Source organism: Piliocolobus tephrosceles, chromosome 4 (assembly GCF_002776525.5).
Source record: "Piliocolobus tephrosceles isolate RC106 chromosome 4, ASM277652v3, whole genome shotgun sequence".
Taxonomy (NCBI): Eukaryota; Metazoa; Chordata; class Mammalia; order Primates; family Cercopithecidae; genus Piliocolobus; species Piliocolobus tephrosceles.
In genome coordinates, this window is record NC_045437.1 from 64324052 (window position 1) to 64337236 (window position 13185).

At 39.1% G+C, this 13185-nt stretch overlaps 1 protein-coding gene across 1 annotated transcript in view; it reads left to right on the forward strand.

Moving 5' to 3' along the window:
* CDC20B (cell division cycle 20B) overlaps positions 1–13185 on the forward strand; it is a 57352-nt gene that overhangs the window by 22937 nt on the left and 21230 nt on the right. The window contains 3 exon segments of the mRNA XM_023210536.1: positions 2666–2894; positions 5842–5972; positions 9441–9534. Of these exon segments, the coding sequence (XP_023066304.1) occupies positions 2666–2894; positions 5842–5972; positions 9441–9534 (454 nt within the window).

Here is a 13185-nt window from a genome sequence, read left to right on the forward strand (position 1 = left end):
GGAGTTTTGCTCTTGTTGCCCAGGCTGGAGTGCAATGGTGCCATCTCGGCTCACTGCAACCTCTGCCTCCTGGGTTCAAGTGATTCTCTTGTCTCAGCCTCCCAAGTAGCTGGAATTACAGGTGCATGCCACCATGCCTGGCTAATTTTTGTGTTTTTAGTAGAGATGGGGTTTCATCATATTGGTTAGGCTGGTCTCGAACTCCTGAGCTCAGGTGATTTACCCGCCTCAGTCTCCCAAAGTGTTGGGATTACAGGTGTGAGCCACTGCACCCAGCCAAAAATAACCTTTTAAGACACCAATTCAGTGGTTTTAGTGTATTCCCAATATTCTGGAACCACCACTTCTCTCTTGTTCCAAAATGTTTTCATCACCTCAAAAGAAAACTCCATACCCATTAAGCAGTTGCTCCCCATTTCCTCCTCCCCTAATCTCTGACAATGACCAATCTGTGTTCTCTCCCTGTGGATTTTCTTATGCTGACTGTTTCCTATAGATGGAATCATACGATATGTGACCTTTCCTGTCTGGCTTCTTTCACTTAGCATAATGCTTTCAAGGCTTATGCACATTATGACATGTATCAGCAACTCATTCCTCTTGGGAGTGATATGTAGATCACTTGCATATATAGATACGTCCCATGATTTGTCTACGCATTCATCTGTTGATGAACGTTTGGGCTGTCTGCACCTTCTTATTGTGATTAGCGCTACTATGAACTTATGTGCACATGAATTTGAGTACACATACCTACGAGTGGACTTGCTGGGTCATGTGGTAATTCTAGGTTTATCTTTTTGAGGGATCACCAAACTAATCTTCCACAGTGACTGCATCCTTTCACATTCTGTACACTTGCAATGTACAAAGCTTCCAGTTTCTTTGCATCCTTACCAATGCTTGCCACCATGCTTGACTCATTCTTGTATTTTTTGTAGAGACAGGGTTTTGCCTTGTTGCCCAGGCTGGTCCCAAACACCTGGGCTCAAGCAATCTGCTTGCCTCAGCCTCACAAAGAGCTAGGATTACAGGCATGGGCCGCCATGGCCAGCTGATTTCTTTTTTAAATTCTTTGAGGTGATATTGCTGGGTCAGTAGAAGTTATGCACGTATTTGAAGGCTTTTGACGCACATTGTCCATAAGTCCTTTCCAGATACTAATTTAACCCCTACCAGCAGTGCATGCCAGTGTTTGTTTTTGGCACCTTCAACACCAGGGATTGTCACAAAAAAATTATTGCTAACATCTCATTGCTGTTTTAAATTTGCATTTCTTTTATTGCTAGTGACATTAAATATCTTTTGGGCATTTATATATCTCTTTTATGAATTGCCTTTTTTTTTGTTTTTTTTTGAGACGAACTCTCGCTCTGTGGCCCAGGCTGGAGTGCAGTGGCGCGATCTCGGCTCACTGAAAGCTCCGCCTCTCGGGTTTACGCCATTCTCCTGCCTCAGCCTCCCGAGTAACTGGGACTACAGGCGCCTGCCACCTCGCCCGGCTAGATTTTTTGTATTTTTTTAGTAGAGACGGGGTTTCACCGGGTTAGCCAGGATGGTCTCTATCTTCTGACCTCGTGATCCGCCCGTCTCGGCCTCCCAAAGTGCTGGGATTACAGGCTTGAGCCACCGCGCCCGGCCATGAATTGCCTTTTTAATGTCCTGTGCCCCAGTTTTTCTATTGAGTTGGTAAACTTGTCAATTTCTATAAGAGCTCTTTATGACTAGGATTTTAACGTAATTTGTCTGTCATTTTGTTAAACGATAATTCATTTCCAGTTTGTCACTTGCATTTTAATTTCACGTGGCTACATGGGATGGTTCACCACTACAGGCTAGATGAATATCAAACTCCTAGTGTTTCTTAGAGAGGATGGACAGATGAGCAAATCACTTACTTTCTCTAGGCCTCAGCTTCCCCATTTGTGAAATGAAGGGTTTGGACTAAAAAATTGCTGTTTATATCCAGATTTGAAATTTTATTATTTCATACAAACATCTTGCATGTTCAGTACATAGTGTTGTATCATATGTCATATTTTACACTGATATGTAATGGTAATATTTATAAATGTAATTACTCCCTAAATTACTTTGGTATACCTACAGACCCTTAAGCAGAGGCTCTAAGTAAGTAGTGGCATTTAGTTGTTTTTTAGATAGGAAAAAAGTATATCTATTTTACATATAAAATAATAGATTTCACATATAAACATAAAAATATAACATATTTTACACATAAATATATATGAAAATGTAAGTTTACACATAAATATATAAACATATGTAACATGTTTTATATATAAATACATATAAAAATAACATGTTTTATAAATATAAATATAAAATATAACTTTTATATATAAATATCAATATAAAATATATAAAATATGACATATTTTATATATGAATATAAATATATACAAGGTAACATATTTATGTTTGTATAATATATAACTGTAAAATATAACATTTAATGTATAACTATATACAAAAATATATATAAATATATAAAATAACATCCAGGTTACAAAAATTTAAAAATCTCATTATATATATTTTATTGTTGGTGTACTAGATAAGTCATCTGAATTCTCTTCTAGGGAATTTTTACTTTTGCATCACTGAGGCCAGTGGAGTTACAGCTGTTTTTCTTGTTAAACAGGTATTTGATTCAGTTAATGCTACGTATTCTGACTTTAAGAGTAACTTTGCGAAGAGGTTGTCCGCGGAGATTCCTGTTGCGAGTAGCCCCATTACCACAAGGTGGAGGCAAAGTCAAACTAGGGCTTTGTCCTCTGATTCCTTTGGGGAAGAGCAGTCAACCACCTACCTCCCAGAAGCTTCCGGATCAGTGCTGAAGACAACGCCTGAGAAAGAAACCTTGACTCTAGGTGAGGAGCCCCAAATGCCACAGCACAGTTATGCAACGTGAATAAAAGATATGTTCCTGAGAGATTCTTTGTCTTGTAGAACTAAGGAGTGCCACATTGAGTCAACTCTTTTCTCCTTTTCTCCCTTTGAATAAGAAATTTCCAAGGTGGGGAGAAATGACACAAAAACAAAGGAAAGGTACTGTATGTGTTAAAAAAAAAAACAAACCCAAAACTTTAGACAAGTTAAATTTAATAAAGTTAGTTGTGCAAAGAACCATTGGCCAATGGGCAACCAGAGAACCACTCTGCCTTGTGGGGAGGAGCAGCATTTATGGACAGGAATTGGGAGTGAGTAGAAGCCGGCCTGATTGGCTACAGCTCAGTTTGCCTTATTTGCACATGGTCTGATTAGTTGGCCACCTGTGATTGACTGAAGCTCAGCTTCTGTGATTGGCGGTGACTCAGCTAAGTTAGGCTTTCAGTTAGTTTACATCCCAAGTTAGGTTGCGGTTTAAGATATAGGGACTCATCCTACATCCTCAGGCCAAATTTAGCTTAATTTTAATATGTTTTCGAGACTTGCATTGGTTAGTTGATTACTTTTGTAAAGACTGTATGAATGTGTATGTATATATGTATATGTATACACACACATATATATGTGCTTTTGTTTTGCAAAGTATAGAACTTTAATGATTGGTAAGGTTCCTGGTATACAGAGTCAGAAAAAATTACGCATTAGTAATGGAATAATCAGATGTGAAATAGAAGGAAAAGACACAAGCAGGGGAGAATGAGAGGAAGAGAAAGTAAGCGGAAGGAAGCAAGAGAGAGGGATGAGGGGGTGGATGAGGGGAGAGAGACAAAAAGAAAGAGAGAAGAGGGGAGAAGGAGACAGAGGAGGAGGAACAGGAGAAAGAAAGAAGAAAGAAGAATCTCCAAAAGTAGTAGGGAAAATGAAGAAAAGGGAAGGAAAGGAGAGTGAGAGACAGTCTGATGCCTATGATGGGGCAGAGATGGGGGAGTGGGCTCCAAACCACCAGTGTGAAGGGCAGGATCCATGATCAACCTGCCAGAGCCCCGAAACACAAACTCTCTCTCTGAAATATGTAATTCTCATTTGGGCACAGCCATTTTCATTCCCATCCTTCAGAAGCAAAATTTGTCACCTATCATCAGCTGATGTAATTCCCATTCTCTCTTTTGAGAATCATAGGCAAAATAATTCTTTTGACTATCAGTGTATTTATTAAGACAAATGTTAATAGAAGTGCCAGCTCTTTTCAGTGACATTGGACACGATGATGCATTGCAGTCTGCAGATTGAAAGGGAGCCCAGATTTTTTCAAACCAATGAAATTCCCATGTAACGACAGGCATTAATACTGAAAGTATTTAATAATTGAAAATATTTAATAACCAAGGAGGGAAGCAGTAGGAGATAAGGGGTTGTGAAAAAGGTCATTGTTATGACTATTTTCTAAAAGAAATCCTTTGTATCTCACTGCAATTGAGGAACACTTTTGATGCTGATTGTTTTTGGAAGAATTTCTGGCTAAAATTAAGGGCTCCCTTTTTCTTTCGAGGCTCTAAATTAATTTATTGATTTTTTAAAAAAGTATGACATTGTGTGAGAAATTAAAAAATCAGATATTAACCAAAAGGATTTTACCAGAAAGGCCATCTTATTTTTCTACTTAAGTTAATACTAGGGATTAATCAGATCTATTGGTTTCTCAATGCTTTGCTAGTGGGGTTTCTTTCTTTTTGTTTTAGAAGAGCAGATACTGAAGATCTTCCCATTCCAAAGGGACATTTACGGAGAGGTTCATTTTCAGTCATGCTCTGTGGACAGAACCTGAGAGGTCCCTTCTTTCTGAGGCTGGTGGACCTGACCTCTTTGTTTATAACTGGAGTGATTGTCAGTATTAGCCTCTGACTGCAACGTTTTCTTTCTCATTTGAAGTTCTCAGAGCTGGCTTTTTCGTCCCTGTACTCTTACAAATACCATGAGAAAGCAAGCATGCATAATTTCTCAGGACAAAGAGCAAGATCTAAAACTTTGACCAACATTTCGTATTTTTATCCTTCTTCTCCCTAAATGTAACCTATATTGCTTAAATTTTGAATGTCTCAGTACTTGAGGTACTAGGCTCTAGGAACATTAGTGAGAGTTTATCAAGCCCATGGTTGTCCAAATGAAGAAGAGATGTCACATAGCAAAAGGCCAAGATTTTCCAAAGGTCCCTTGGCTCCTGTGATGAACAAGTGATATGGCAGATATTTAGTTTTAGAGAATGACTTGACAGGTTTCCAGTACAGTTAAAAGTCTGGTAAAGGGCTTTCTCAATCTTGAGAAGAGAATAGATAGGAATAATATTGATGCAAGAAACACTGACTCTTCTATTACTTTAACTTAGAAAGTATTTCACTGATGCCATCTTAAACTATCTTTAAAACATCTTTCTGCAATAGAAAGGGGGAGAGAGGCAGAGTGATTTGCTCATGATTATGCAGTGAATGTCAATGCTGGCAAAGCAAGCATCCCATAATGCTTTCCTTGCAGGATGACCATAGCTCGGGCAAACCAGATACTCTTTCCACTATCATTTAAAACTATGCAACTGTTTCTATCCATTCTTCAAATGTGCAAATCTGTTTTTTTTTTTTCCATACAGAGATAAAGCATTTACACTGCTGCTGCTGCAGATGAAGTCAGGTCTTTAATCTTGGCACCTCTTTCCTGCTCTAGAGACCACTGAGGCAGCTTTCTCATTGAGTGACAACCTTATGAAGTCAGCAGTCTGGATAAATTCTGTCCTGCTCTCTGTAATGGACTTTGGAGCGATGAGAGCTTGGACTTTCTTACTCTGTCCTACTGTGAAAGATGCCACGGCCAGACCTACAATCAAAGTGATTATCTTGTTTTAAAAACCAAATTCAAAGATAAATGTCTTTCTTATAGGATCCTGCAAAGAACCACCGAAAACCCCCAGCAAAGGAATTTCTGAAACAAGTAACTCTGCTCTCCATTTTTGCAAGGCACCTCATGCAATGGACAGAGACTGGAAAGAAAATGTTGCCTCAAAAGGGCAGGTAGGTAAAGAGAAAAAAACTGAAGATCCCTCGTCTACAGAAGCTGAGACAACTTAGTCGCAAATGTAAGGAAAGAGTTACTTAGCTGCTCTTGCCCATCAAGAAGAAAATGATGCATTCCTGGTAAAAAAAAAAAAAAAAAAAAAAGAATAAAGGATATGAATAGTAGGACCACTTTGTAAAAGAAAGAAGATATCCCCCAAATATATGAGAAAATGTTGAATTGGGATTAATTAAAAAAGTGAAAATGAGAATAACCATTTTATCTTTACAAACAGGTAAAAGTTAAAAATATAATGAAATTATACTTACTATGGTATGCTTCCTCTTAGCCTAAGGATCTCTTGCTGTCATCATTTCCATCTGTGTGATGATGTGATCTGTCCTTTGGGGTCTCTTAGGAAAAGTTGAATTATTGCTCTATATGATGGTCTTTTAAATATTTCCCTTAAGCCTTTCTTGTTGTTTTTTTCTTGGTTAAGTACCTTTTTTACATTTAGGTATCTCTTATTTATCATAGTTTTAAGATCTTAGGAGTCTGACATAAATCTTTTGGGGACGTTAAATATCAATAACATGTTTTTGAATTTATCAAATCCAGTGAAGAGTCTTTGAAGGAATCAATGTTTCAGTTCAAAAACTTTGAGCTAGAAAAGTCATAAATTCTCAATGTAAGCAAAATTACTTATTCAGTGTATGCCTTTTTTCTGTGCTTGTCTATTTTGCTAGAAGAATAATAAAATATTGTAAATATAAATTTTAGTTATCTGAACTCATGTGCAGTTGGAAGTCAATGTTTTAGAGCAGGAATTTTGATGTGTGCTTTATTGTTGGATATGGGTTTGGAGGATAGGGAATGGCCAGGGAGTCCTACTGAGATAATTAGGGGGTACCAGTGGCCTCAAACCTGGGCCAGGTTATTAACACTCCTTTCTTTTTCACCCTCTACTGCTGATTGGAGTTTTTGCTGTCCCACCCTTTAGGATTTCCCTTTTCCTTCCCCTTATCCTTTCTGGTAACTGGTGGCAGCAAGGTTTGTGGCTCCATCTGTGGGCTCATGATGGTGTTGGCAAGATACTCCTTAGCAATTGTTATACCAGCTGGAACGTCACCCCAGCATCACTGAAGAACCTGGACAGGGGATAATGGAAGCTGCTCTATGATGTTAGGGAGAGCATTTTTTGCCATGATTAATTAGAAGTCAAATAGCTTTGAGGGTGGTGAAGACACAAAGCGAGGTCTTTCCCCTGTAGAGTAAACGTGTGTCTTCATGTGGTCCTCACTGATCATCTGGAGGGTGTTCCACAATGAGGGCCTGCATAGCCGTGGAGACTTTCAGAATTCATCTTCCAGGAGCTCCATATGAAGTTGCTGATTAAAGTAGTAAGCAGATCTAATCTAGGAAAGAGCACCCCTGCACCCACAGAACAGAAGTGCCTGCTAAACCTTGCTGTGATCAGCTTTGTGGTAACTGTGGGATTCTGAAGAAGTGAGTCTGTGAAGAGGTCATTGAACTACTGATGAGCAGGCCATTTTAGGAATATTATTTTATACTAATGGTTCTCAACTTGGGGTGATTTTACTCATCAAGGGGCATTTGGCAATATCTAAAGACATTTGATTGTTACAACTCAGGGGGAGAGCATCTCGTGGGTGAAGGCCAGAACAGCTCCCACAACAATGAATTATTGGCTGCCAAATGCCCATAGTGCCAAGGTTGGGAAACCCTGCTTTCCAGTTAGTTGTTCTACCTTGAGTAACTAAAACCATGATTCATTGACAGCAATGCCAATTATGTGACATAACATCAAGGAAGAAAAACAAAATACCAAAATGTTGCCTGCCAGAGAGACTTCTTTCTGAACCGTGGGGACCCAGAGTGTAAGGAACATGGCTGTGCTTTGGTCGAGGATAGGCTGAGGTAGGATGTTTACATTCTTCGTGACTCAGTGAGTCTAGAGCACAGGTGTATAACTCCACTTGTTATCAGCCATGTAGACACAACATGGAGAAGCTCACCACTATAGCTGTAACACCCGGAAAGCCATCACTTGGCTCTAAGCGACTGTTGTCTGTAAAAGGTATAATTGCCCTGTTGACACTGTGCAGGAGCTGGCACCCGGAGAAAGAGAAGGCCAGAGCTGTCTGTCTTTGCAGATGGATGAGGGGAGCCAGAACACAGCTTGGCTTGCTTGTACCCAGAGAAAGAAAGTGTTAAGTTGCTGACCCTGAAGGCAGGGGAGAGCCAGCCATGCAGCTGTGTGTGAGGGCCACGGAATTAAGCAGCTGAGATAAAGGTGAACAGCGTAGAGAGCTAGTTAAGAAAGCTGTTGATGAGAGCTGCTGCTGAATAAAATCATTCACCTGCGTACAGCCACGCCCCCCCACCGCCCCCGAGTGTTCTTTCTGCTCATTCACCCACTCCCTCCGGACCTCAACATGACCTTTGGCGTAGTTGTGAACCTGACATAGTGTTTGTAATATTTGGGGGAGGAAATATCTTGTTGTAAAGAAGCAAAACAGAATCTTCTCTGCTTTAACCATTTATCAGTATGTTTTTAGGAAATTTCATCAGTTATTTTTCTTTCCACTTATTACTAATTTTCCCAGGTGTTTTTGATTGAAGTTGGATGTAAGAGTGTCAGAAGTGCTCTTTATATATTGGCCCAAAGGGATAGGACCCAGATTTTTGTGCACATGGAATTTTAGTAAACTTACTTAAGAACTCTGTGAAGGTGTTAATAAAAAGGGACCTTAAGATGGCAGTTCAGTTGTGGCAGGCTTTGGAGATATCACCAGCCTATGGTGTATAGGCTAAACGGATTTTTAGGCTAGAAGAATAAAAAAAGATTTTATTCTAGCCAAAAAATACCTGCTGTATGGAGTTGTTGAACTCCATAGTCTTTTATCACCAGTGTTCTATGATTTCATGATGATAAAGCTTGGCATTAAAAAAAAAACTCATTATAAATCAAAAGTCCATTGGTGGATATTTTCATTCTTGGAGACCAATATCCCATAGTTCTTGGAAAATTGCTTGAATTATTTTTAATAATTTTTTTGACTATTGTTTATTTTTTCTTCATGAAATATTTGGATTGTCTCTCCAATTCTCTTTTATCTTATAGTTTTCATCTCACTTTTTTTTTTTTTAACCTTTTGGGTGATTTCCTCAACTCTGTTCACCAACCTTCCTATGAAACTTTTTATTTTGGCTATCCTATTTTTAATTACGGAGTTGTTGAACTCCATAGAGAGGAGAAATAATATATGTAAAACGCTCAGCACTATTCATTACATAGTGTTTAATTAATAAATAATAGTGATTATTGTGGTGTTGGCTTTTACAATGTGGAATCTTTGAACTCCTTAGTGAATTACCAGTTGTAATTCTATATTATACATCACATTTTAGTTGTACATATATGTTTCTAAAGAAATATTCTTCTTATGTGTGTTTATTTTCAGAAATGCCTAAAACAACTCTTTGTAACCCAGAAGGTGGTTCAGCAGGCTAATGGAAAAATGCAGCTCTGTGAGCAATCCCAGTGTGTTTGGAAAGGTACAGGGTCAAGACATTGTCCTTCCTTCCTGCCCTCCTCTCTCTCTGCCTCCTTCATGTCTTCCTAATCTTAAAATATATTATTTTAAGCATATTTTATAATGTTAAAGATATATGATATAAATATATAATAATAAATAATAACAGACTAAATCAACCTAATTGTAAAATTTGAATAATTCTCATAATCCTCTGTTCTAACTACCCCTACCTCCAAGTCCCATTCTCTATAGGTGACCACTTTTAGCTCTTCCAGCTGTACTCCTGGTGTTTACATCTATTTTCTAAATAATATTGGTAAACTGCTATTTCTTGCGATTTTAGACTTGATCATGACTTTTTTGTTTTTGGTGTTGCTCAGGCTGGAGTGCAGTGGTGCGATCTTGGCTCACTGCAACCTTTGCCTCCCAGGTTCAGAGGATTCTCATGCCTCAGCTGCCTGAGTAGCTGGGATTATAGGCATGCACCACCATGCCTGGTTAATTTATTTTTTGTATTTTTAGTAGAGTTGGGGTTCACCATGTTGGCCATGGCTGGTCTCGAACTCCTGGCCACAAGTGATCCTCCTGCCTCAGCCTCCCAAAGTGCTGGGATTACAGGCATAGTAGGTAAGAATTTAGTTATCTTTCTGCCTCATTCGGTTACATCAGTTATGTTTACATATTACTACACAACTATTATTCACTATCAAGTTAAATAGTGTAATTGTGCTTCTTTTCTAGTATAACTTTTGCTGAGTATTAAAAGTTGCCTTATTTTTCATTTAGTAGATATCTATGACACTATTAATATTTCCTCTAAATGCTCCAATGTTTTGTTCTGTAGCTGTCAATAACAGTTTCCATGTGCTCACTCACTCCATTTTCTTCTTTTCCTTGATGACCTCCCCCCTGAAAGCCTGCTGAACAGGCTGCTTTCTTGGCCAGTTGCACAGTTGTCTTCCACAACTTTTCATCAATATTAGATCCACTATTTTTGGGCAGCTATGTTATGCTCTTTCTGGGTTTGCTGGTCTGAAAATGTCCTTATTCTTCTTTTATGCTTGATCCATAGTTTGGCTGGCTATAAATTCTAGTTTCACTCAGAATTTTGACAATATTGCTTTATTGTTTTCTAGCATCCACTGTTGCTGTTGAGAAGTCGTGTGTTAATTTGACTTCAACTTTGCTTTTTCTCTTTTGATGCTCTTAGAAAAACCTTTTATTGCCAGTGTTCTAAGCTTTCATGATGATAAAGCTTGGCATTAAAAAAAAAAAAAAACAACTCATTGTAAATCAAAAGCCCATTGGTGGATATTTTCATTCTTGGAGATCCATATCCTATAGTTCTTGGAAAGTTGCTTGAATTATTTTTTAATATTTTTTCACTATCGTTTATTTTTTCTTTCTTTATGAAATATTCTGGATTGACTCTCCAATTCTCTTATCTTTTATCTTCTATTTTTCATCTCACTTTTTTTTTAACCTTTTGGGTGATTTCCTCAACTCTCTTCACCAACCTTCCTATGAAACTTTTTATTTTGGCTCTCCTACTTTTAATTTTTTAAAAGTAATTTCTGTACTCTGTCCCCCCCCCCCCTTTTTTTTTACAGCATCCTGTTGGTGCTTCATGGATATACCACCTTCTCCTATATCTCTGACAATATTTTGTAGAGTTTTGGCAGTACTTCTGTGCTCTCTGCGTTGTTTTCCTTTGCTTTGGTTTTCTCTCCCTCCAACCCCCCATTTACTTTGGCTTCTCTCTTTCAGAGTAAAAACTTTCCCGAAAAGTGTGCGTTTTAAAAATAGTACTAGGGTAAAGAGCTTAGTTCTCCTATGCTAGGTTAAAGAGTACCAGAGTAAATTCAGCATAAAGATTTTAGTACAGGTGCGGTGGGTCAAGCCTGCAATCCTAGCACTTTCAGAGGCCGAGGCGGTGGATCACTTGAAGCTGGGAGTTCGAGACCAGCCTGGCCAACATGATGAGACCCCATCTCTACTAAAAACACAAAAATTAGCTGAGCATAGTGGCTCACACCTGTAATCCTAGCTACTTGGGAGGTTGAGGCAGGAGAATCACTTGAACCTGGGAGGTGGAGGTTGTAGTGAGCCGAAATCACACCACTGCACTCCAGCCTGGGCGACAAAGTGAGACTGTCTTTTTTTTTAAACTCAAAAACTGTTTTTTTGTTTCGTACATCTCCATGGTGCCTGGTGCTATTGAATTAAAAAAATTGTCATTTTTATTTATCCAGAGAATAAACATCTGGTTTCTTCTGGTATATGCATATATGTGTGTATGTATTTACTTGGTTGGGCAGGGTGTGTGTGTATGTGTGGGAACTTGACAGTCTTTCAACTAACCCACCTCTCAGTCTTCTCTGTGCCTCTCAGCCCTTGTGGGATTTTGCAAGGCAAATCAGCTTGTTTCTCTTCCCTGTCTCCCTTTGCAGGCACTTGAGGGGTAGTTTCTTATGCTCTTCTTGGTCAGTTATTAATCCTTTATTCACTTTCTAGATAATTATTGCACTCTCTTGCCCACTGCTGTATTCACTCTCATACTGTTTGTTCTTGTGTTTTCACCCCTTAAAAAAGTCATTTGCTGTACTTAGGCTGAAAATAGGAGGCAGAAGAAGTAAGCTTACATGGCCATTCCACCGACTTGACTTGACTAACATCTGTCTCTCCCCTTCCCATAGATCACTTTAGTGGCAGCATGAAGAAATGATTTGAACAGGAGGATGTTGGAGGCAAAGACTAATTGAGAGGCCCTCTGAATGTTCTATGCAAGACTCTGTTATTGATTCTTTTAAGGAAATTTAAACTATGAAATAGATCCCACGTAAGCCAAGTAATTGCTCATCAGTGGATCATGGGGACAAATGTTATCCAGGTGCTGTGTATATAAAGCAATTCTTTATGCCTTGTCCATATCTGATGACTCTGAAACCTTACAGCAGGCAGCACCTGTAAACTTTCAGGTGTACCTCTTTGCCCAAAGCTGGTAGGAAACTTCGGATGGTGGTGTTGTGAGTCTATCAGGGAAGCTCTGTAGCCACGCAGTGGGGAAATGATTGCCTGTGGCAATTTCTAGAAGGTCTTTGTTCCATGCTACATTTGGAGCTCTCAGTGCTTTCTTTCTTTTCTTTTTTGTTTTGAGACAGAGTCTTGCTCTGTTGACCAAACTGGAGTGCAGTGGCGCAATCTCAGTTCACTGCAGCCCTCTGTCTCCTGGGTTCAAGCAATTCTCCAGTCTTAGCTTGGGATTACAGGCACACACCACCATGCCCAGCTAATTTTTGTGTTTTTAGTAGAGAAGGGGTTTCACCATGTTGGCCAGACTGGTCTCCAACTCCTGACCTCAAATGCTCCACCCGCCTCAGCCTTCCAAAGTGCTGAGATTACAGGCATGAGCCGCTGTGCTTGGCCTCCCAAAGTCTTTTGACCCTGAGCCCCATGTGTTTTCATTCCTACTTTCTGTTGCCATCATGGAAGTTTTTGTGTTATTCATGAGATTACTGTCATGGTTGGAAAATAATTGTTTGGGAGCCAGAATTCTGTGTGAGAACCCTCTTGAGAGAACTAGTGTGGTTCATTTCATAAATGCTAAGGAAACTTGCCTGCTACATTTCCCTCTGGAATAAGTTCTGGTAAGCATATCCGTGGGGTGCTT